This window comes from Spermophilus citellus (assembly GCF_964194105.1).
Source record: "Spermophilus citellus genome assembly, chromosome: 13".
NCBI lineage: Eukaryota > Metazoa > Chordata > Mammalia > Rodentia > Sciuridae > Spermophilus > Spermophilus citellus.
The window spans coordinates 92,074,488-92,100,455 of record NC_138193.1 but is presented as its reverse complement, the minus strand read 5'-3'; the positions used below and the strand labels follow the sequence as shown (position 1 = coordinate 92,100,455).

General features: G+C 48.3%; 1 protein-coding gene across 1 annotated transcript in view; it reads right to left on the bottom strand.

Annotated features, from left to right (window-relative positions):
• The window catches only part of GALNT14 (polypeptide N-acetylgalactosaminyltransferase 14), a gene marked incomplete at its 3' end in the record, with an annotated part of 200,068 nt that overhangs the window by 75,497 nt on the left and 98,603 nt on the right, over positions 1-25,968 (bottom strand). The window contains exon 2 of the mRNA XM_081265376.1: positions 531-700. Coding sequence (XP_081121502.1) covers positions 531-700 — 170 coding nt within the window. The remainder of the gene's footprint in view (positions 1-530; positions 701-25,968) is intronic.

Genomic DNA, 25,968 nt, shown 5'->3' with positions numbered 1-25,968 from the left:
TGAAGGGGTGGCCCGATCAAGAGGTAGCAAGAGGGAAGCTGGGTGAGTGGGCCCCTCTGCTGAGGACAGAACCAATGGCACGTGGAGAAGTCCCTTAGCTTCTCTTATCACATGGCAAATGTGCAATCTCAGGAAGGGCCTCCCCCAGTGACAGGAGAGACTCCAGCTTGACTTCCATGGGTATGTCCATCCTGCTGTCTCCCACTCTGAAAGGCAGGCCAGGCTCTGGGAATCTCTCAGGGAAAAATATACAGTCATGCATTTATAGTCTCCATGAATTCAGGACAAGTGTCACCTAGGGTGGGGGTAGGCACACACCCCCAACCTCGTGGTAGAAAGTGGGGGACCTAGGGGTGGCTCACGGCAATAGCTGCACAGACATCATGAACCCTTAGTGTCCAACCAGCAGCAAATGCCCCAGCTGGTGGCACTGGGCAGCATACACAGTGGGCCCCCAAATCAAGCCTGTTGCTGATCTGACCTGACTGCAGTGAGGGGTGGGGGTAATGGCCTAGGAGAAGCAGAAGCACCTCAGATGACGAGTGTCCGGGACGGCCCGATTGCTGGAGATCCGCTCGCTCTCCCTCTGGTTGAAAGCATGGAGCTTATAGGGATCTTCGCCAACACGCCACTTTTTGGCATTCAGATACCGCCGCTCATCAAACTGCTCCCATAGGTCTTCCCAGTCAGCATCGGAAGGCTGTGTGACAAGGACAGAAAGTCTGTAAGAGTGGCTCCCTGCCCTCCACGAGCCCCCTGTCTATCTCTCAGCACCCAACCATGGAGATCAGGGTGGTTTCAGCAACGCTGGGCTCAAAGGTGAGGCCGGAGACAGAATATTAATAAACCCACCAGCAACAAGAACAAACAGGACAAGAATGGCTGCCACCAGTTAGTGAGCGATACACACCTAGCACTGTCCTGGGACCCTGACTCACCTCATCTCATGTCATCCTCATTGCATCTGAGATGGACATGGCTCAGATTCCCATCATACAGAGGAGACGGCTGAGACAGGTAAGTGCCTGGCCAAGATCCCACAATTGGGAGCGTTGGGACATTCTGGCGTCCTGACCCCAGAGGCCATCTCTCCAGGGCAATCTGAGAACACCTGGCACAATGGCTGGCACAGAGCAGGTACACAATGACCACCATTCTCTCCTCCCCTGCCACAGGAAAGGTGGTGACAGAAAGAAGGGGACCCACCTATAACAGTGTGTCCTCATCATGTGACAGGTCCTTTCTTTGGGCAACCCAAGAATCTGTGACTGTTTTTAGGAAGCATCAAAATGGTAGAGTGAGTAATGATCCTCACTGTATATGGACGTGGACACACCACTTTAGAAGGTGTCAGATGGCTTCTGTTTTCATGATCTCACATCATACTCACCATAACCCTCTGAGCAGGAAAGATAGGTAGGTGACTGGGCTGTGTGCGGTTGCACATTACCAAAATGGTGCAATCCAAGGCATAGAACAGCCTCCTGGGCCCCTCCAGCCTTGGAGACAAGGGGCTGCCTCCCACCAGAGTTCAGGATGTCTGGTTCCCACCCTCTGACTCACCAGCTCTGTGACCTACAGAGATTCTCCACCAGCAGGGCTGGACTTCCTGGCTGGGCAAGAGAGATGCTTACATTTGGATGCTATTTCCCAAGGGATGTTACTACTTTTGCCCCTGGGGAGAACAGTCTGTATCTAAAAGGACCTGGGACCTTTCAGGTTCATCTGCACCATGAATGCTGTGTCTCTAGGAAGAACTTATTGATGGGGTTCTGACTTGGTACAGGAGGGCTGGTGGCCTGGGGCTGGCATCGTCACTGAGATGGAGCCGCTCATTTATGTGTCACTGACCCAAATCGTCATGCAAGTGTCTCATGCTGCCCGAGTCTTAAGGGAGCAGAAAGCTGCATCCCATCACAGAGCAGGGTGTGCTTCCTGCACCTGGGAACCTGAGTGGGAAGGCCCAGGACAGGCTCAGCCAACAGTGGTGCAGGCATGTGGCAGCTGTGGCAGGTAAGAGGGGCCACACCACTCTGCACGTTCATCTTGGGCACCCGCGATCTTATCCAGTAATTGATCTCTCTCCCTCCCTCTTTGTTATCTCTTTTTGAAACAGCATTCTCCTGCTAATAGCACAAGATGAAGCTCTGGAAACCAGTGATTTTTATCCAATAATTGATTTTATTAATGTCCTGTGATACTGCTGCTCCAGAACATGCTAGGGAGAATTTAAGTGGGCGTGTGAAACCCCAGGCCTGTGCTATGCATTGTCAGAGTCTGACAGCTGTCACCTATGGTTGGAACATCTCCCCAGGGTGACCTTGACATCTCATCTTCCTGGGAAGGGCCGTGGAACTGTCTCCCACTGGCTCATTTCCAGCTTAATTCATTGCAATTCTCCAAGTAAGTTGTGATCCCTTAAATTGCTTTAAGCCAAGGAGTAGGGAGGTGGAGAGGAGGGCCCTTGCCCTCAAGGGGGTTGCAAGGTGGCAGAGATACCATAGAGACCCTATGCTATCACACAAAGGGAGTTAACCACATAAGCTTCATGGCACGCTGTGAAAGCACAGAGGATTGAGGGCTACAGGGACAGCTCTGGATGATGTGTCAAATAAATTAGATCTTGAAGGGTGAGAAGGGGTTTTACTTTGTGTAAGGGACAATAGGAGGGGTAAATAAGTGTGTAGCAACAAGCCAGGTAAAAGACAGTATGTTAGAGTCCTCTAGGCTAACAGAGTCCAAGCAATAAGGTGTGTGTGTACATTCACACGTTTGTGTAAGTTTACGTAGGAGGATTATAAGGATCTGGCTAAGGATTATAGAGGCTGACAAATTCCAAGACCTGCGGTGGTCAGACTGGAGACACGGGAAGAGCTGAGCTGGTGTTTCAGTTCAAGCCCTAGGTGGAAAAAACCATCCCGGCTCAAAGGCAGTCAAGCAGAAGTTCCCTCTTTTTTTTTTTTGTTTTTGCACTGAGGATTGAACGGGGGGGGGGGGGGGAATGTCTACCATTTCGCTACATCCCTGCCCTTTTAAATTTTCATTTGAGATAGGTCTTGCTAAGTTGTCCAGGCTGTTCTCAAACTTGCAATCCTCCTGCTTCAGCCTCCCAAATCTTTGGGATCACCATTACGCTGGGTGAGGAGTTTCCTCTTAATTTTGTTGTTCTATGGGGCCTTCTTCAGTGGACTGGATGTTCGGGCCCCCACATGCACGCGTGCACACACACACACAATGGAAGGGCAATCTGCTTTATTCAATCTACAACCCAAATGTTAATCTCATTCAGAAACACCCTTACAGACTCCTTCAGAATACAGCTTGACCAAATGACTGGGCACCCTGTGGCCCAGTCAGGTTGAGCCTCGTATAAAATTAACCAGCACAGGCAGGCGGTCCAGAGACAGAGACTCTGCTCAGGGCATGGTTAGCTCAGGAGGGGAAGGCTGGAACAGGGATCACAAAGAGGACATGATGAAGAAAAAAAAAAATCTGGAATGAAGCTAGGTCTCAGGAAGTAGGCCCCGGAGAAAATGTCTCTAGCCACATGTGTGGAGTGGGAGTGGAGGGAAGAGAAGTCCCTCAATGAGACCAGTCGATCATTGGCTGCAGTCACCTAACCTGAGCCTTACAGCAGAGCCTTCCTGGGTGCCACTGGATGGTTCCTTCCATCTGTTGGAGAATCAGGTGGAAGGGCAGGCACCCATGACAACATGAGGGGACAGGAAGAGGAGGTGTAACCACCTCTTAGTCTCATCCCAGCCCTTACTCTTGATTCATATCAAACAGAGACCCAGGGCCAAGATGGCACCAGGCCGTGGTTGCTGGCTCAGCCTGGCTCTTACCACCCACAGGAAGCAGAGCATCCCGGGCATCTCTGCAGGGTCTGCCTCTTAGAGAAGTTGCTATGAGAACAGCTGGAATTCTGGCCCCAGAAAGCCGGAGCAGCAGCCAGCCTGGCAAGGGAAATCGCACGAACAGTCAGTAGCAGGCGTCCTTGCAGGGGACTGTCCCCTCAGGATGTCACATGTGCAGAGTCCCTTTACAGTTCGCTGCACTGAGACCCCTGGAGGGGTGTCAGTTGTGCTGGGAGCTGGGCTTTCCTACAGTGATACCTGAATATATTAAACGATGGTGAAGGTGTGTTTAAAATAATGACATTCTAAATTTTACACAGAAGCTGACACATACCTTGTCACACACCCCTCACACAACCCCTTTGTGCAGGGTGGGCAGGGGTCAGCTTGCCCAAGCTGCCAGCTAGGGAAGGATGAAAGCGCTGATTTAATTAATCCTCCAGCAGGCCCCCCAAGGCCACAGACAGGAACAAACTATGAGGGTAAAAAGTGCACCAGAGGCTCACGCTGTTCTATACCTACTGAAGTCAGATGGGTTCAGCAAGGGACTGGACCGCATGGTGCAGGAAGGGGACATCACCCACCATGAAAGCTAACTTTCACATCAAGTTTTCATAGGAGCTGTCCCATGAACATGCTGTGCCTATGGTAATGCCCCCATTCACTGAGCACTTATTATACCATATTTTATTTTCATAGCAAGAATCCTCCTCTGCCCACCCCCACCCCATCACGTTTCCACGTAAGGCAAAATAAAGCCTGGTGAAGTCTGGCACGGAGGTCAGTGCACAAGGGGCTCCCCCGTCTCTGGCACTGGTAACCTGATCACTGAAACACCATCAGGGGCTCCCCACAGCCCTGGCCTCCCCTCTCCAGGGAGGGCAAGACTAACCTCACCAGCAGGGGCTGCACGTGCCTATCTGATGGGCAGGACTGCTCTGCTCATGCCCACACAGGAAGTGCACACCACTTCCAGAAGCAAGCCTCCTGTCTCACCCAGGTGTTTGGATGAGTACGTTTGGGATCTGCTCCATGGTCACACCTAGAGGCACCCCTGGGTGTGCTGGTTCTTCAGTCTAGATTCAAAATGGAGAAACAGGAGGCCCAACTTCATTCTCAGGCAACTCCACATTGTCCAATGCAGCTTTTACCAGAAGTCTGACGTTGGCCATTGGAGGGTGGCTCACTGGCCTGAAGGAATGACATTAAGAAGATTAATGTTGTTTCCCACTTGCTGATTATTGAGTGTATTCCTGTATTGGTCAGGGTTCTCCAGCAAAACAAAACCAATAGGGTGTGTGTGTGTGCATGCGTGCATGTGTGTGGTGTGTGTGTGTGGTATATGTGTGTGTGAGTGTGTGTGTGTGTGTATGGAGAGGAAAGATGGGGGAAGAAAGAGAAATAGATTTATTTTAAGGTATTGGCTTACACAATTGAAACTTGGAGTCTGAGACGGACGGCAGTCCCCACTGGTGGAATATCTTTCTGCTTGGGGGAAGGTCAGTCCTTGTACAACTCCTAAGGCTTTCAACTGGTTGGACAAGTTCCACTCACATGATGGAGGGTGATCTGATTTACTCAAAGTCTACCTATTTACACGTTAAGGTCATCCAAAATATACTCTCAGGAAAACATCCAGAATAATGTTTGATCAAATATCTGGGCACTATGACCTAGCCAAATTGACACATAAAACTAACTACTAAAGGTCCCCTTGTCAGAACCTCAGAGGGAAGTAGTGGGGGGGGGGAGTTTGAAATTTATTTAAAACCCCCATAAATCTATAATACAACAGCAAACTCTATTCCCAATTTTCAAATGAGGAAACTGAGGCGTGTATTCCCAAGTTCACACAACAGCCAGGTGTCTGTCACGAAGCTTGTCTTTCTTACAGATGCAGTTTCTAAGCCAACTGTGTGGCTGAGCTCTCATCTGCACACATCCAAGCTGCTGCCAGGACCACAGCCACTGCATCCCCAGTACCACCCAGTGTGCTCCTGATTTCCATGAGCTCCCAGAAGACCAGATACCCACAGGGATCCTCATGCCAACCTACAACTAGAACCTAGATACGGTACAATAAGCATAGTTTTTGATGTATTGTAGGGCTTTCCAGAAGGAAAATCTTCAACATGCAAAGCCAGAGAAAATATAGGGTGCTGCAATTACAGTTGGGGTAGTTGAATGAAAAGCAAAGACAAAATGTGAGTCTTCCCTGGGGGGGGGGAAGGTCATTGAGAAGTTAGGTCCCTGACTCCCCCAAAATTGGACAAGTTAAACTTAGGACCTCAAGAAAAGAATGGAATGGTCCAGATGGGTTGTACCCCTGACTCTTGGAAGAAGCAAATATAAATCCTATCTGGAGAAAAGCATCCCCAATTAGGCTCCAAGACTCCCATGAAGGTCAATAAAAGATGAACTCACAATAAAAAATTATCAGATGCACAAGGGAACAAGTCACTACAGGCAAGAATCAGTGGAAACGATAAAAAATCGACATCATCCAAGGGCTTCAAATACAGAAATTATCAGACAGAGAACAAAATACGACTGTAGAAATGGCCAGACGGATTCAAAGACGAACCAAACAGAAATTTTAAAAATGAAAAGTACAACAATCGGAAGTCAATACCACCCAGGCCAAAAAGAAATGTTTACAATCTGCAGCTCATCTTCACTTGGATGTCTTATCATCATTACCCTTAGAAAGTGGGTGAGCTAGTCATATTGTTCCCACTTCACAGATGAAAGAACTGAGTCTGGGGAAAACAGAGGAATTTCCTCAAGAGCACATCAATACGAAATTATCACCCAAGACTTTGACTTTAAAATGTGTCCCTTCCATCACACCAGATGTTACCGTATAACCACAGGACCATTTTGCCCTCCTTCCAGTTAGTCTCAAAAAGTACCTAATGATCTGCTCACCCCTGTACTTTTATCCAGTCAGCAAGGGCAGTCAGCACAGGGAGGGAGTACAAATGGTCCCACACGGCTCTAACCTGCTAGAGTAAATCCTACCTACAGGGGATGCTCTGGGAAAGAATGACTGTTGGTAACAGACTCCCCCAATGGGCAGGACAAACTCCAACAAAGGAGGGGCAACCAGCCCTTCACCCACCTGGGCTCCTAACAAAGGAAAGAGCTGGAAAATCCTTTCCCTTCACGAGGGACAGCACATCAATTATGGATTATTAGATCAGATCTTTATTTTAATATTTCCTCCATGTATTATCACCCCCTCTTCTCACTGGAATTCTGTCTTGGGAGTTATTTAACTGATGTGCAGAAATCTAAATTTAATTTATTATGATCTAACTCACTTTAGAAGCCAAATTACCCTGCACTGGAGAAGGATCAAGTCAATATCCCACTTGGCTTTCTATTTATCTTCTGCAGGGTTTTCTCTCCTTTTCTTTAGTGTTCATTTTTATCTCGGGTGCTGGTCATAAATTTAAATTTTCCTCGGAATTAGACAATTGCTCCTTCAATGTTGTAGTTTAATGGTTGGTATTAATTATAGGAGCGTCACTCCTTAAAGGGTTTGATAGATAGAATGGACATACAATAGAGGAGGAAAGAGCTATTTCTCAGACCAGATGAGATAGCATATCATTCAACAGGGATGAGTTTACTCTTCTTCTCCCCCCTCCTGTCCTTTTTTCCAATTTCCTAACTTAACACTCAGGTGCTAGAAAATGGATCTGCTGGGTTTTGCCCCTCTGTGGGGCCTCTGAGCCCCTGAGGCGTCTGCAGGTTGGGACACCAAGCCTAGACCCCTCTCTCATGCTGGGCTTTTCTTCCTTTGATTTTCATCTCATTTAGTCTCTGAGGGCAAGAGTGACCTCGGCCTCCCTCTGTCTTCCCCACGCTGCCCTCTGGTCTGCACTCACCACCCACATCTCGTTTGAGTGCCACGTGCAGATACAACTTTGGGGGGAGCTTCGAGCGTTCTGGAAGAAGAAAAAGTTCCGATAATTATTATAATTGCCTGAAAATTCCAACTGTGAAATATAATATGATTAGCTGAATGGACGAAAGCCCAGGTTTTGTTTTTGGAATAGAAAAAAAGAAACCTCACACAATGAAGACCTTATATGGAGATTAATTTGCTTACTAATTAGCATGAGAGGGAGGTGCCAGGGGAAATGGAAGTCAGCATGGCAGGGGAAGAGGGCCGGCCAGCTCCAGGCACGTGTCAGGACGCGTGAGCCCCACTGCTGATGGGCCTGCTTCTGCCCATCAACATCCCGAAATCCCACCACCAAAGACTAGACCCGCAGCTCCTTTATGGAAGCGCTTGTCACTTGCCTGAAGAATATATCCCAATTGCTGATGAATTGGGAGAGAGCTGGCCTTGCCCGTGCTGTTTATTTCTTCATCCCTTTGTGGTCAGGGACTGGAACAGCAGAAGAAGTCAGTGTTCTCCAGCTCCGGTACCCAGAGAGCAGGAGGTCAAGAGCAGCAGGGACAAGTATCCTCATGCGGCAGGGGAAAAGGGGGGTTTAGTAGACCCAATAGTGGCACAGAGAAGGCCCGTGCTAGAGGAGAGCATGGCTAACAATAGGAACCAGCACCCAGAAGAGCCCAAAAGGAGGGACTGGATGTAGGGGAAGAGCTGGAAGTGGCTCTGGAAGGGCAGCTTCCAGCTGAACAGAGCTGGACACTGAGACATGCCATTTCTGGTGTGCACAGCTGAGCTATCCTGGGCACAGGGTCACCTCATTGTGTATCTACGGGGTGATGTGTCAGCCACCTCCGAGGGGCAGAGGTACCAGAGAGGGAGGCCAAACCCTTCCAGTGTAGCCCAACAACAAAGTCAGAGTGGCCTCCAGCACTTGGTTAGAGGCCCACCTTTCCAAAAAAACACTTCTAGAAGAGAAACAACAAAACAAACAAACAAACAACAACAATAAAAACAGTGAAAACCAGACTTGGATTTCTTGATGATAGATGAACCCTCTCTAAGAGTTGTACATCTGTCCCCTTAGCTTGCTGTACAGGGCCAGGAAATATCATCAGGCATCATCAGAAAACTCTTAAGCTGCAAGAAATAGCTATGGGGCCAAACAATTTTCAAGGGGCCCTAGTGAACCAGGGTATCTAGGGGAGCCACAATGAGTAGGCCTCGGGTGCCTGTGAGTGGAAATGTGAGAGCGGAGGTATCTGGTAGGTACTGCACAATACCTGCCTAGTTAGTTACCTTGCTTTAAACCTCCCTTTGGGCCAAACAAAATGTGCCCATGGGCTGATTTTGACTGCAGGCCACCAGATTATGACAGTAATGGAATAAATGGAAAAGGGTCAAGAAACACCAAAAGGGGAAGTATCAAATAAATGGGAAATGAATCATAGCAAGCCTTGTGCTTTTGTGACTTCTTTTCTCCTTCAAGGGTCCCTTGTTCATTTCAATCCAATTCTTGTAGACAGAAAAGCAGCAGCAAGAGTGTGTGTGTTGGGGGTGGGGCGCAGGAGAGGAGTGGAGGTGAGCCAAGAGGGGGAAGCAGGGCCCCAGGGATGATCCTTTAATTTGCCTAGCCTGTCTTTTCAAACTCTTGCACTCAGTGTCTCACTCCATCCCAAGGGCAACACTAATCTTCCTCCGGTCTGGTTTTATGAGCTCCAATCAGATCTCAGAAGTGAGATAAGGTATGAAAAATTGCTTGGTAAGACATAATGCATATGTAACATATTATTATCGTCAACATGACTGTGGTCACTATTATTTATTTTGGAGGCTGAATGCTAATAGAGGGAAAATGCAATTTACATTCAGCCAATTTATGTTGAGCTGCTTCTGCCTTCCCTGTGGCAGAGAATGGGGTCCCTGACAGCATCCACAGGCGACTAGATGCTTCTTCACCTTACAGTCTGGCTATAGGGATGGGTCATTATCAACACCGATGCTTCCTGCAGCTGGGAGGTCTTTTCTCTACCCCAAGTCTCCATCTCAAACACGGGGCGGGAAGCACAGTGCCAGGCGAATGAGAAAACAAGAATCTATTTTAACAACCGTAATACATACTGGTAAGGTTATTCGCAGTTTAGAAGGCCAGAAATGGAGCCCTGTGCTGACTCCCTTTTTATGCACAAGGAGGTGGAACTGTCCTGGGTGATTCTGGGGAGACACCAGGCAGGATCAGAAGCCCAAAACTGCCTGAGACCCTGAGCACCCAGAAGGCCCAGGAACCTGAACTCAGAGTTAGCTGCTCACTTTCTGGCCCTCTTTTTGAGCCTTGTCAGTCCCAGTAGATCTTCTCCACGTCTCCTGGGTTTTGCTTCCCCTGGGGCCAGGATGCCCAGGTTAACTCACAAAGAGCATTGGCTAGCAGGATTTGAAGCTTCCTTAAATCTCCATCTTCTCAGGCAAAGAAGATTTTATTTCTTGGGAGATAACAAGATGGGAAATTATGAGAAGCCCAAGTAAAAGAACTTCTCACACTGGACACAATCACCCCAAATAGCAATGACCACTGTAGAAAATGATCGTTTTGCTGCGCTCACTGGGTTCACTGCATGCCAGGTTCCACCTAAAAATGTCACTCCTTCAAAACTCAAACCTAATTATTTACCACATTTCACTTTCCTGAAGAAGAAACTAAGTTTGGGGAGCTAGAGTGGCTCAAGGTAACACAGCAAGTAGATGTTGGGTTTAATTCTGGGCAGGTTGACTCCATGCACGTTCTGGGCCAGGGCTTGGCAGACCCAGGATCATCAGGGAAGCGAGGCCCCAGCCCAGGTAGAGACAAAGATAGGCTGAGTGGGGGGCCCTGGCCACAAGCTTAGTTCTGCACCCTCTGGTCAAGGGCGGCCTAGAAACTCCTTCCCTCATCCATAAGCCAAAAGGTGCTCAACCAGAATACAGCTAGAAAGAGAGTTTCAGAGTCAAATGTTCCCTAAGTCCTTGTCACTCATTCCCCAAAGGTGACTTCAGTGAAAACCCTCCCACTCTCAGCTGAGGAGAAGCTGTTCCCCTCTCTTCTGTGCCCCTGAGGTGGAAGACTGATCTCCTGAGATACCGGGATACCGTGTGCAGCAAGGCCAAAGCATCGAGCATTTCCTATCTGCTCAGTAAATAAGGTGACATCCAGATGCCCTCTGGCTGCCTCGAAACTAGGTCAGCCGCTGAATCTGTAGGTGTGGGGTTGGAGCAATGACTTTGAATCGACTTTATCTCCGGGGACTCCAGGAGGGCTGCTGGCTGGCTTTTAATGAAAGGGGCTCTTTTCATGTCAAAAACAGACCCATAGTTCCCAGACACCATGTGAGCCTGCTGAATGTGGAGGGGGATGGGCTGCCTGCAAATTGAGTGCTGCTGGGGACAGTGCAGGTAGGTGATGATGGCAGTGGACTGAAAACCTTATGAGCCTGTCCCCAATACATGCCATCTCCACAGCACAGCAGCAGACTCTTCCAGGACATTTACACGAACTGTCAAAAAGGAATTTATGATATTCGCTTATATAAACAATGCTGTCCTTGGAAGAACCAATAACTGCTCGTCACAAATGACATGCTTGTCACCAACCATCCTTGGGCTTTGGACAAGGTCTGCATGTCCATCTGAATAGCTGTAGGGGTGTTAAGTGCTAGAGGGATATTTAAAACCTCTCCCCCACTCCCATTCAACTTCTTTTTCTTCACAGTGGCCCGCAGGTTGCTTTTCAGAAGGGGACAGACATACCCTCAACTTTCATCCAGCCTGGTACTGTACAGGACCCAGATGTGCTTCAAACACATCAGGAAGAGATGAATCACTTTGTCAGACCTGTTCTGGCTTCTGATTTACTTCACAACCGTACTCACTGGGAGAGTCCTTTTGGTAATCTGCTTCTTCAGTGCTTTAAAATTAGATTCCAGAGACAAAGTTCAGCATCTGAATAATTTTCCAAGGCAATATTTTGAGCAATGAGGTCAAAACTACCCCAAACCACCAGCCACGGTGGTATACACCTATAATCCCATTGAGTCGGGAGGCTGAGGCAGGAGGATCACAAGTTTGAGGACAGCCTGAGCAATTTAGTGAGACTCTGTCTCAAAATAAAAAGGGGCTGGGGATGTAGCTCAGTGGCAGAGCAACCCTGAGTCCAATCTCCAGTGCCACAAAATGAAAAAACACTCTCTCTCTCTCTCTCTCTCTCTCTCTCTCTCTCTCACACACACACACACACACACACTACCATAACCCCTATCACCCCCTTGCCTCTCTGCCCACTTTAGTCCTCACCCTCCCCTCCCAGGAGCTGGGAAGCAAAGCTCTCTGGCCACCACTTCTGAACAGGGCATGTCCCTCCTGCTATTTTGTCATGCTTCACGACTGACCACTATATCTCAGGGTTCATCACTTCTTCCCAGGGTGAGGAAGTCAAAGCCAATGGAATAAATCCAAGCCTTGAATTTCTCAATGCCACTGGGCTCTTGGATTTCCCTGGGACCCAGTCCTCTCGGGAGCCCTCTCTTTCATGAACCTCAGATCTGCTTAGGCTGCCATCTTCTCATCTCCTTCGCCTCCCTGGCCTGGTTGCTCCTGGCCATTAAAGAGCCTCTCCCAGCACATTCAACATCAGGCTTTCCAGGCAGCTCCTCACCTGCCTCTGGAATCCAGGCAGGGGAAAGAGGCAGCGGAGGTGGCGGGAGGGCGCGGCGCGTAGAGAAAGTAGGTCATTAGTGCTAAAGACTACAATTTTCAAGGGGTTGTTAATGCTCTGTTTATATGGATTTCTTCAAATGTGACATTTTAATGGCATCATAATTGTGTGATTACAGTGCAGTCGACAGTGCTCGGGGAGAGAAGGCGACAGGGATTCCAGCGACCTGCTGGGGAAGGCGGCTCCCTGCCCGGGTGGCCAGGGGGACCATTTTGGCGCTGCTCAGGCCAGGATGTCTGACAAGCATGAAAAGAGGCTTCCCGAGGGCCCTCTGCTAGACAGGGACCATGGGTTCCCAGGAAGCTTGCATGTGGCCCAGCCCTAGGTCAAAAATCAATGCCCTGGGCCGCCAGAGTGCCACTTTGGAGGCTCACCAATAAAAACTTCACTTGTCATTCGTTTGATTTCTGCACGTGTGTATTCTTTCATTCCTTCCTTCCCTTTTTTTTGGGGGGGTGGGTGTGAGGGGGCACCCGGGATTGAACCTATGGGCACTTTACCACTAAACCATACCCCCAGCCCTTTTTATTTTTATTTTTTTTGAGACAGGGTCTTGCAGAGTTGCTTAGGGCCTCACTAAGTTGTGGAGGCTGGCCTCCAACTTATGATGCTCCCTCAGTCTCCCAAGCTGCTGGGATTACAGAGGTGCACTACCATGTCCTGCCATTCACTCCTTATTTCTTGCATTCTATATATTGCAATCTGAGGGAAAAGGCCTAGGGATATTCAGAATTAAGAGAGCAACCAAAGACAGAGTAATGGGGGGGGGGCTCACATTTATTGAACACTTACTGAGTGCCAAACATGAGCCACTATTTTGTTCTTTCATCTTCCTTGACCTCTGAGCACCCCCCACCCCCACCCCCCTAGCAAAGCCCCCTTCTAATTTTTCTTGCTCCTTGCTCTCAGGAGCCCTCTTTTCTGGCCTTCTCCTCTCCAATCTTCTCCATCTCCTTCCCTCCCTGGTTTCCCACGCGCTCACCAAAGGATAGAAGATCTCTCCCATAACTGTGGCTTCAAACAGTTTCCCAACTGTTTCTCTTTAATTTATTAAACAAATGTCTATATGACAGACCCCCTGGAAGTCTCCTGAGCATCTCCCCTGGAACAGATTCCCAGTAGGACTCTGACCTGCCAGTCACCACGGGCCTCCTCCAGGCTTTCCCAAGAGAAGAGATGGCACAAAGCTACTTGGCAGCCCACACCAGGGGATCTGAGAGTCCTTCTGGACATGTCCTTCTCCCTCACCCTCACCTTCACCCTGACCACACCGCTCCCACACTAACCCATCACCACATCCTGTCCCCAACATGTCTCCACATCTACCCTGCTCTCCCACTCTGCAACCATGCCAACCTCTACTAACCATTCTGTACTTCCATTCTTGGTCCCTCTGACTCATTTTCCAAAGTCCTCTTATTTAAAATGACACCTGACATAGCCTCCTACCTTCTCAGTAGGCTCTGCACTCCACCCCTCAAGTCCCCTCAAGTCCTCAGGCAATGATAGGTGAGGAAGGAAAGAATTTCTTGGTTCTCCATCTTTCTACTAGCTGGGCTGTTTCTCCCCAGCGGAGAGGCGTCTGCTGCACTGGAGATGAGTCAACTGGCCTTTTAGGTGTGGGCACCAGACACCTTGAAGCTGCTATCCCTGAGGATCCTCTGTGAGGATCTGTCAACCTGCAAGAATACGCCTCAGTGAATCTGGCCCTGCCCGGATGCCCACCCAAATGGAGAAGGAAGAGGAGTCGGTCTAGCCACACAAACAAGACGCTGTCTGCTGATGGTTCAAGGAGGGAGGGCAAGGGTGCGAGTGGGCTTGGGTGCTGGAATTTTGTTGAGGAAAATTGAACTGTAAAACTTCTATTGGCACGTTAAGAACTTGTAATGTAGAAATCATGCCCTGTACTGTTGATTTTTGAAACTAAAACTCTTTAAACTATTTGGGTTAGTTAATCTTTAATTTTTTTTTTTTTAGTTGGAACAAGACCTTCATTTATTAATTTATTTTTATGTGGTGCTAAGGATCGAACCCAGCACCTTGCACGTGCTAGGCAAGTGCTCTACCACTGAGCCACAACCCCAGTCCCTGGTTAACCTTTTAAAGTCAAACGGTTGTGACAGTCAAATGTTACTTTAGAGAGCTGTGCCCAACTTTACAGATAAGCTAAATGTATGTTGTAGTTGAGATTTTCTAATGTGGCATTTACTTTTAGCACATTACCTATGAAAATGGTGCCTTTTAATTTTTTGACTTATATCAACTTAAAAGTAGATCTCCATTTGTTTACTTTTAAATAAGTGATTTGTCTTTAAAAAAGTATTTGTGACTGAAAACACACACACACACACACACACACACAAATAGACATCTAAGGCCATGGTCGCCATTCTGACTCAAACAGACTATGCTCAGACTGACATCCCCACTCCTTTCTTTTCTTTTTTTTTTTTTTTTTTTTAAAGAGAGAGGGAGAGAGGAGAGAGGGAGAGAGAGAGAGAGAGAGAATTTTTTAATATTTATTTTTTAGTTCTTGGCGGACACAACATCTTTGTTGGTATGTGGTGCTGAGGATCGAACCCGGGCTGCACGCATGCCAGGCGAGCGCGCTACCGCTTGAGCCACATCCCCAGCCCCCCACTCCTTTCTGTGACCCCCAAGGCCCTGCCTGATCTGGGCTGCAAATCTCTAGCCTCATCTCCTCCACCTTCCTCTTAGCTACTATGTTACAGGCCCCCTGGACTTTCTTCTGCTTGTAAAGCAAGATGTGATCTCTCATCACAGTCCTCCCTGTCTGCTGGGCTCTCTGTATAGAATATTCTTCTTCTGATCAATTTCTACTCATCCATCTGGCTTGAAATTAAGTGTTCTGTCTTCTAGAAGGCTTACCTTGAATCTTCAAGGCTGAATCAGGTCCCCTCTATGCTCTCCTGGACCTGGCACACCTCCTTTATGCCCTCTGGAGTCACAGTCACAGCCTACCCAGGAATGTTTCATGGGTAGGCCATGGCCTTTCTGAGAACAGTGATGGTGTCTCTCTCGAGACACCATCTCACTGGCACCTTGGAGGCCTTCACATATGTGCTGAATCCAGACTCGAAAGACATTATCTACTCTCAAAAGCCCCAGGACTTGGATATCATTATTCCTGTGTCATACATAAGCAGAGGGGCTAAGGGAAGATAAATAAAAGTGCTCAAGGGTGAGAAGTGGCAGGACCTGGATCAGTACCATCTACCTACAAACAACTGTCAGTGGCCTTGCTATCCAGGGAGGGAGACCAGTAAGTCTGGTCCCTTCAGGGAGAGATATAGGGAGGTGCAGGGAGGAGGCAAGTCATGGCTCAGCTTCAGGGATGGACCAGACTGAGACAAGAGCATGCAAAAGAGGGAGGGAAGGAAGCACAGACACCCGGGAGAGCTAGATCTGCATCTCTCCTCCAGGTCCTATCTCTGGCCCTGGGTAAGTGACTAAACCTCTCTCCCTCAAAAGAGCCACTGCAGTGCACTCTGCAACATGGTGATACCATTTTATGGATCAAATGCATTAAGTGTAGTCTAGCCCTGAGCACCATGCCATCCACACTTTCAGCGCTCAATAAATAATAGTCGAACCCTTACATGTCAGTAAGGTGATCTCACTGGAGAGGGACGAGGAGTCGCGGAGGGAGTCTGGACAACTCACTTACAGATCTGCCCTCCCCCTCCCCATTGCATATCCCTGGGCCAATCACAAGCTTGCAGGGTTTCTGGTTAGTCCCCCATCTATCAGGCAGTCTTAATTATTCTGAGGACACCCAGCCCCATGTGATGGGAGCCACAGTGCTTCTTCCCAGAACATCTTTCTTGGAAATATAGATGCATAACTCTGTTTACAGTACCTACGATCCCATGCCATGCTGCAGCCACAGAGGCTCCCAGCAGTCAAGTCTGGCATAGAGGAGAGGTGGCTCTCTGCAAAGACCCCCTGAGCACCAAAGTGGCCAATGATGTCCTCCCTTCTTCCCTCCCAGTTGCTTTAGGAGGCTCAAACTGGTTCTCCAGTTCTACAAGCTTCTGTCCATCCCATGCTGAGTGCGTTAATGAGGCCTGCTGTGCACAGGAACCCCATAATTGGTCCCTGCTCTGCTTGTGTTTAACAGAGCAACAACTTTGTGATGTGTCCTCCTGACAGGCTGCCCTGGCCCTGGCTATCATCTGGGTGGCCCTGGAACACACCTCTAGAGGCCCACTGGGAGGAGGTGGAGTGTCCCTTGGAGGCTTTCCAGAAGCTGAAGGTGTTTGAGGTGGGCCGGGGGTAGAGAAAGACGGGGACGTTGGTGTGTTTCAGAACCTTCCACCCCTTGGTGTCCTATCTCCCAGCATGATGATATGCAGAGTTGAACAGATATTGCTGGGGATTTATGTCTTTAGACTTATATTTAACTTTTTACACAGTTGCAGAGTGGATCCCATCAACAAAATAATGGCCAAGTTCTTCACCATGGTCAGCCAGTCCTGCCCTGGACTTTGGGCCTCATCTGATTGAATCCTGATTGCACACACTCATATCCTTACATGAAACTGCCACCACCATGACTCAAAGTAAGTTAAGTGAATCTGGTCCTTGCTACCTACAAGTGTCCCCTCTTCCTATGCATGGCCTGTTGATTGAGCCTACTTGCCCGCAACTCCTATGCCTTGGAGGCAGGAATTGGGTTTCCTGTCTGAGCCCCAGGCACCTGGCAGAGGTATCCTAAGGAAGACCATTCACAGCCTCAGGCCAGCTCTCCCACTCTGGCCAAGAAAAGGAGAGACAGTGAACCTCCAGCCCTTCCATCATGCCTCATGAAGGAAATGAAGACTCTCAGACAAGACGGGAAAGGGGTCGAGAACAGATTTGTCCTAAATTACAGTAAGTCAGGCGAGATGAAAATGAACCACGGGACAAGGATGCAAATGGGTCACTGGGATGTGCCCCCTCCCGCCATAGAAAGAATGGAGTATAGTGAAAATAAAATTAAAAACACCACACCACACACACACACACAGAACAAAACTTCTAGTCTGGAACAGAAGGAAATCCTCAAATATGCTTCATGCTATAGAACAATTTAAGAGCATGAATTTAATAAAAGAAGAGCAAAAAGATGAACTGATAAAGCAAAGCAATGAAATAAAGTATTTTTTAAAAATGGAGAAATACAAAATACTTTTACAAAACCAATAATGAGTGCAGAAACTCCAAGAAGCAGAGCAGACACTGCAGGAAGTCTAATTATTGATACCAACTAATTGTTTCCTGTCCAGGCTCTGCCACCCACAAGTAGAAGAACCGTGGACAAATCACTGGAACTGTGGAGGAGAAGGAGGCAGGTTATTAAAGCAACTGGAGGAGAGAAGAAAATACACAGAAACAGCGAAGGTGATCCAGCCAGCACAGAGAAATGGTGAACCTGAAGCAGAGAAACAGATGGAACACAGCACGGTATTCTTTTTTTTTTAAGTCTTCTAAAATGAATAAAGAACTGAATCTGCACATTAAAAGAGCAAGCTATGCTCCATAAAAAAATTAACACACAACCAGTGACATGAGGACACTTCCTGATTTGGGTTTCACACTTTGAAATTAAAGAAAGAAATCATCAGGCACCAAGGCAGCATCAAGCCACCTGCAAAAAGAAAAATCCAGCTGACCTGAAGCCTCCTCATAGCCACATCCAGTGGCAGAGGACACCCAGATGATGGCCACAGGGCAGGCACAGGTGTGGCCCCAGAGCACTGAACCAGCTTGAGTGACATTCACACTCCAAGACCAGAGACGGACATTCCCACCACCCGAGAGCTCAGAGGTGAACAGCACCTGTGAGCCCATTTTGAAGAATCTGCTAAATAATAATATCTGGTCAATGAAGAAATGGTTCAAAATGAAAAAAAAAAAAACCCCAGGATTGGAGGGTGAGAACCTGGATCATGGAATCTACTTAATTATGAAATTAAAAGTAAACAGCTAAGCGGGCGATCATGAAATGCTATGAAAGTGTTACAGATTCTGACAACCTAAAAATAATGATAATGCAGCAGAATACAACAATTACTAATAGGGCATTATGTAAAATTGTGGATGTGTAACCGACGTGATTCTGCAATCTGCATTTGGGGTAAAATTGGGGGTTCATAACTCACTTCAATCTAATGTATGAAATATGATATGTCAAGAGCTTTGTAATGTTGTGAACAACCAATAAAAAAAAAAAATAAAAAAAAAAAGAAAACTGGTTCAGGCTTCTCTCCCTGTGAACTTTCAGCAAGGCTGATGAGGAGGAGGAAGGAAAATAGATGTGGAGTGAGCTACTTAGCTTCTGGAGCCTTAGTGCCCTCACCTACAAAATGGGGAGAATTATAATCAATGTCACTGGGTTTAAGGATTAAATAAAATGTCATATGTGAAGATAGTGACTTGCACATGGTGACTGTCCACTATAAGGTGAAGGTGACCAGAGAGGAGGATGACAATGAGAGAGAAGTGCACACTCCTTCCACACCAAAAAAAAAAAAAAAAAAAAAAAAAAGGTGGTGGGGCAGGGAGACACCAGATCCAGCACAAGACAGTGGGAGACTCTGGGCTCTCACTAAGGTCCCTGTCCAATACTCCAAGAGAGAAAGAAACTGTTCCCGCAGAGAAGCATTGGGCCTCTGGTGGTCTCCAACAAGGCAGAAGACAAATCCCTGTGCCCATGACTGAGGAAGAGGAGCTGAGGACTAAACGGGAAGAAGACTTCATCTCCTGGCTGGAGCAGGGTAAAGGGCCCTGTGCCCATCAACAGGCACTTCCCCCTGAGGGCCTCTGTATAACCAGTCCTGAGGAGTGGAACCCGCTGGAAACTGGTCAGGCAGCCAAGACAAAGGCCCAATCTGGCATCCACTAGCTGTGTGGCCTTGAGCAAGTCACTTGAGCTTAGGCTCCCTGTGACTCTCCCCTCTTCAGTAAAACCAGAGTGTGAGAATCAGTACTCTCTACAGCGCCTCTGGGTCTACCATGTCTGCAGAGTTCTGTTCAATTGCCCCTGCATGAGTCTCTGCTGTCATAATTAATTCAAGAAGCAAATCAGAGGAAAGGAGGAGAAAGGGGAAGGAAACAGGACACTGAAGGCCAAATTAGCTGGTGAGGGGACAAGAGAAAAGGTGGGGAGGGGCTTAAGCCCTAGGGCCCATGACAGAATCCACCTGGCCACTAGTCTTAAAAGAAGTGTCAGTTCACTCCTACCAGGGACAGCTGAGAGTTACCAGTCCCTGAGTTACAACTTGCACAGGGTACCCCAAACCCACGCCTGCTGCAGAGCTGCTGAAGAAGGCTGCTTCTTGGTATCTACCCAGAAAAATTAAAGTCAGCCTCCTTTAGAGGTTCCCGCCTAGCCACAGTACAGCTCTGAATAGCCAGGTCGTGGAACCAATCTAGGTGTCGGTCAACAGATGAATGGACAAAGAAATGTGGCAGATACACACGAAGGAGTTGTATTGAACTATAAGAAAAGAATGAAATTATGTCATTTTGAGGAAAGCAAATGGAATGGGAGAGCATCATGTTAGCTGAAGTGAGCCAGACTCAGAAGAAGTATCACACGTGGAGGCAAGAGAGGAAAGAAAGAGAAGGTCATCATGAAGTCGCAGGGAGACCAACAGGGTGGAAGAAGAGGAGCAGGAGGGCAAGGGGAGGCATTAGGGAGTGAAGCTGATGCAATTATGTCATATGCAGGTGACATGCCACAATGAAACCTGTCATTCTGTATAATTAACACATACAAATAAAAAAGAACCGAAAAGAAAAATCTTTATGATACTGAATTTCCTGTCATCTCAAGACCAGGAACATTGGTAAGATACCTCTCCTGAGCTTTGGTACTGTCTTATAGTCTTATAAGTCTTATAGTCTGTACGCTATGAAATGTGTAATTCTCAGTATTCCCTCTGTGTTTCAACTGAAATAAAAAAGCTTCAAACTAATATAAGAGGAAAAAAAAAAAGAAGGAAGGAGATAACTCCACCTTATAGAAGGGTCCAGGAAAAGCTGTATCCTACTATCCTAAAGTCAGCAGACTAATGCCCAAGCCAAGTCAGATATTTGCTTAGTCTTAAATACATCCCCCCAAGATATTTATTAATGCAAAGGGGGAAAGTACACCATCTTAGCCAAGCAATCAAGATAAATCCGTATGATGTATCTATGAAATGATGTGCTGGGGTCGACATCACATCTGGTATTTTTGTCAAAAATCTTTTAACTACAATTTGATGAAGAAGGAACACCAGAGAAATCCAACTGAAATACGTTCTATACAATAACTGATCGGCACCTTCCAAGTGTCAAGGTCATCGAGGAAAGATGGAGAAAGGGCCCCACAGTGGGAGAGACGAAGGAGAGAAAACAATAACACAACGCAGGATCCTGGAGTGGCAACCAGCGTCTCAGGGATCAGCCCACCAGGAAAGGTGCCTGGGCCAGACTGAATGTAGGTGGAGGAGATGGATCTAGAATGGGAGATGGAGGAAGGGGATGGTGAGAGTTAATTACCACCCACAGGAGCAACTGCAGCCTCAGGGTCTATATTTTGTCCTACCAGCTGCACCCGTTTGCCATCACAAAATACCACGGACCTGGGGCTAACACAATGGAAATGCATCTACTCACAGTTCTATAGGACAGAGATCCAAGATCAAAATCAGGAGGGCTGGTTTCTCCGGAGGCCTCTCTCCCTGGCTTGCAGATGGCTGCCTTCTCCCATGTCCTCATATGGTATTATCTCTGTGTGTATACGTCCCTGACACTCTCTCAGTATTCCTAATCTCCTCTTCTTGTAAGGATTCCAGCCACACAGGATTATACCAACCTTAATTACCTCCTTGCAGCCACATTTCCAAATATAGTCACGATGGGGATTAGAGTTTCAATGTATGAATTTTAGGGGGACACATCCAATCCATAACACCTTGCCCTACAGAATTCCAGGGAAGCTATCATTGGATGGAGCATGGATTACAGAGGGTGCTCCACCGAGGGTGCTGCTACAGCTCTGCACAGAGCGGTTCCATGGGACCTGCACAGCCAGCCCACAGGAGCTGGTAAAGTTGGCCACTACCCCTTCTCCAGAGGTCCACCTTCCACTGACCAAGACCTACACCCATCCTGGGTAGTTACATCTCAATCCCCAAAAAGTGAATGAGAGTGAACAGTGCCAACAGCTGGACAATCTCTGCTCCAGGGCTCCCCTTGGGACCAGGCCAAAGCTAAAATGCAGCCAAGTCCACATCCTTAGATAGCATCTTCCTCTGCCGTATTGCTTCCCTCATCTCCTCCTCCTGGCAGAACTCATACTAAATCACTTTCACAAGGCTCTGACCCAAAGCCCAAGAACCACCTGTAGGGCTCAGAGAGGTGCCTGCATGCAGCCATTGCTCATGGGATGCTTGCCATTGTCACCAGCACGTGCCAGGCTCCACGCCAGATGTACCACACTCATTATTCACTGGATCCTCTAGCAACCCTGCAACGTGGATAATGTGATGAGTGTTTCAGGGGGTAGCAAAGCCCCGAAGCTAGCTGCAGCAGCCTTCTAATTTGAACTGTCTGGCCTCATGCACAATCTGTTAATGCTATTTCCATTTCATACAACGTCTGTTCCCACATTTTCAAAAAGGTTCCTAAAACTCGAATCCTCCTTCATCCCCACAGTCTTCAGCAGCTATGACCTGTCCCTAGCTCCTTGCAAACTCAGACACCTCCTCCCATGGCCCATATAAGCTTCTAGCAGCAGATGTGGCCACCTAGCATCTACCTGCCATCTCCGGTTCCCTTGCCCATCACACACACTGCTGTTGGGACCTAGCAATATGAATTCTCCTAACTCCACAACAACCTTAAAGCCATTTGAATTTACTGCAAATAATGCATATAACATTGTGTTCATTTTATGAATATTTAAATTTCCTACTGAGAACACACAAGATTTTTATTTTTACCTACAGGGGATCCAGGTTCTCAGACTGGTAGAGCAAAAAAGCTTAAAGACTAGAATCCTGTGCTCCAAGTACCAAGTTAGAGGTGAGTGGGGAGCGGGGCAAAACGGATCACCTCTCCCCACTCTGCGAGGACAGGACCCTGGGCCCCAAATCTTGCAGTCGGTAGAGACCACCCAGGGAAGCCCCAGGAAGCCCAGGTCCTGTCTCCTCGGGGAATGCCAGCGTGCTGTGCAGGGCACAATGGAACCACGGAGAAAGAGGGCACTTGAGGAAATTAAAAGGCAACCAATTTAAAAGAGATTAAGCAGGGAAAGGGGGGATTTAATGATCAGCTTTTGCCACTGTGAACTAGCTGAACTCATTGGCATGGAGACTAATGGTTTAATATGTTGTTAAACAAGGGTGAGACGTTCGTGTGAGCAATGAGGGCGTCTGTAGTTACAGCGACAAGGGTGAAATTACCCTCGCCACAGGCCCCCGGCCTTGGGGGCAGCACTCCACTCATTCCCTGACTGAGGTCAAGGCCTGCCACTCAGCTGCCTGGCAGCCTCGGGAGAGGCAATTTCCATGAGAGAAAAGGGAAATGAAAGGAAGAAAGCCTTGGGGAGCAAGCAGCAAGAGGGGGACACCCGCACTGGCAGATGAGATGCAGGCACAGGAAGAGCCAGCTTTGGAGGAGCCGAGAGGAATAACTAACTACAAGCCTTATTTGCTCTTGCCGAGGACCCAGGAGGGAGGGTCCTGCTGTTTTTCCAAAGACAATTGACAAATGACACCTGGAAGAGTAGGGGCTTCTGGGAATGAATGAACAGAAATAAGGAAACTCGTGCAGGTCCTCAGGGAGGCGAGAGTGCAGTTCTAGGGGTGGTGATGAGGAGAAGGCATGGCTAATTTTCTCAGCACTGAGGCCTCAGGGCCTGGTGACCTTTCACTGTGGCCATCTTCTCAGTGTAGTGGAGCCCTGTGGCTTCCTGCCTAGCTCTGACCTGCAGGGGCTTTTCATTGACTGGTCACTCCATGAGAGACTGAAGGAGTGACTCCAGGCCCCCCACAATGGCAGCGGACAGGATATGTTGACAGAGGGTCAGGTCTCTCCAAGTCCCATGCTTACTACTCACTCTATTGGGCACCATCTGATATAATCCAGAGAACAACTCCATGAGGTAGGAAAGATTAAGTATGTCCCCAAGGCCACAGGTTGGTACAAAGTAGTCGGGCTTCAAATGCAGGCATCCTAAATCACTACCCCATGTGCCTCACTGCCTCACAGGTAGGGACAGAAACCCAAGGCTGGAACCTGCCCAGAGAACACCCTCTGCAACCCTTCTGCTGCAACCCTATTCGGCACAAAAATAATGTAGCCTTCCTTTCAAATCTAACTTGGGCTGAGAATGTGCTGCTGCAAGAGTTTATTTTAAGTGGGTTTTGTTTTAATTTTTACTTGGAAGGAATCCCTCTTCCTGGAACTGCATAGCCTAGTGTCTGACACCCAAGGCTGTCACTGTGAGAGGGCCTGTGGTCACTCACTCATTCTCCCATTCAACAGGCACTCATTCAGAAGCTATCTGTGCCCTGCAGGCCCAGGCCAGGCAGGGGGACACAAGACCACCCCACAACCACATAATTGCCCTCAAGGAGTCTTCAGTGGACCATGGAAGGCCACAGGGGTTACCCTGGGAAGCCAGGGGACACGAGGTCTTCTCACAGGAGTTGAGTAGCTGTCCTGAGGTGGGCCCTCCAGCTTCAGCCTGGTGCCTGGAGCCTCCTGAGAACAGCAGGTTGGGGCAGAGGAAGGAGTACTGGATTCCAAGCCCAACTCTTGATCCACTCCCTGTAGACCAGCTTGGAAACTCTGCCCCTCTGGATAATAGGAAAAATGGCACTTGGGCTGCCTTGGTCATAGGATCACTACAGGAATTAAGGGAAGAATGCAGGTCAAAATGCCTTGACAACCCAACAGCTCCCTACAAATATGAAGGCACGCGATTGTGCCAGAAGTGAAGTGTGGGACTGTCCTGGGATAGAGGGTGAGTGACTCAGTCTCCCTGTGAGCACAGCCCTGCAGAGCAGAAAAGTGCAAATAGTCAGAAACTAGGGAACTGGCATGTTAGATGAATGGGTGTTGCTGCTAGAACAGAGCAAAGCAGATCATTATCCGTGTCATGGAAACAGATTCAATCTCCAGAGCTGTATGCTTTAACTGTGTTCATTAAAAGGGGATTGAATCTAAAATGAACCTAAAGTGAAAGCTGATTTTGCTGTAACTATTCCATCAAAAACATGGCTACAGTTTTCATGTGGGTCAGTGACACGGCATGGAACAGAGAAGATTAAAGAGAAGTAGGGGACTTCAAGCAGCCCCTAATCCCCCATCTCAGAGCAGTTCTTCCGGGCAGCACAAAGCTGGGTGTGTGGGGGGGTCCCACCTGCGTCCAAGTAGCCTGTGGGATCACAGAAGGATGATTTCATCTACATACCCAAGACACCTGCCACTCTAAGGAAGCTGTTTGAGGCTCTACTCCTCAATATTCAGTCCCCCAGGTCTGTCCTCCTGTCCCTGGGGAAGGGGGACCAGTTGCTGGCAGGATCAACCTGCCTTCTGCCTTGTCTTCAGCCCCACGTGTTGTCCAGCTTCTAGAGATCAGCTATGACAAGCTGGCCGCCACTGGCTGATGCAGAGTCCACCCAACTCTACACCACTCTTGGGGAGCCAGCCTCGGCTGCTCTGAAGACAGTGTGGTGAGCGGGAGAAGCAGGTTCCCACAGCTCACGCATCGCTGAAAAGCCAATTACATGCTTATTACTCCTCTCCAGGAGTGAAACCTGCATCCCACTTGGCCAGCCCCCTTCCCTAGCAGACACTGGCTTATCTCAGCCTCCCGGCCCCTTCTGCTGTCAGGAATGTATAGCTGGGCTCTTAATCACCTGCCAATGGGCCTGGAGCAAGAATGCCCGTCCTGGAGCCAAGGGAGTTTCACACAAGAGCTGGAAAAGCCAGCAGGCACCACACAGATGGGCCATTTTAAAGTTATGGAAGGAACACTCCCACACTCCCAGCCGTGTACAACTAAAGGGGAGCAAAGTAGGAGGGAGCTTTGGAGGAGGTCTGGGGCCCCCTCCTAATCCATCTACCATCCGCTCCCATGAATACAGCTTTAGGGGGACAAGGCCACACCATTTTTGTACAGGCTGTCTGCAGCTGCTTTCTTACCACCAAAGCAGAGCTCAGGGGCTACAACTCCCCTATGGACCATTTGGCCTACAAAGCCTAAATTATTTACTCTCTGGCCCTTCAGAGTGAAAGTTTGCTGACCCTGATGGAGCCAAAGAAGCAAGGACCTCGGGGGCTGAAGGCCAAAGACTTGAAATCAAATGTCTACTCTCTCCCATGCCGGCTGTGTGGCCTTCAGTAGGTTCTCTCGAGATCAGTATTTCTCATCTGTAAAATGAGAATATAAATCTACTTTA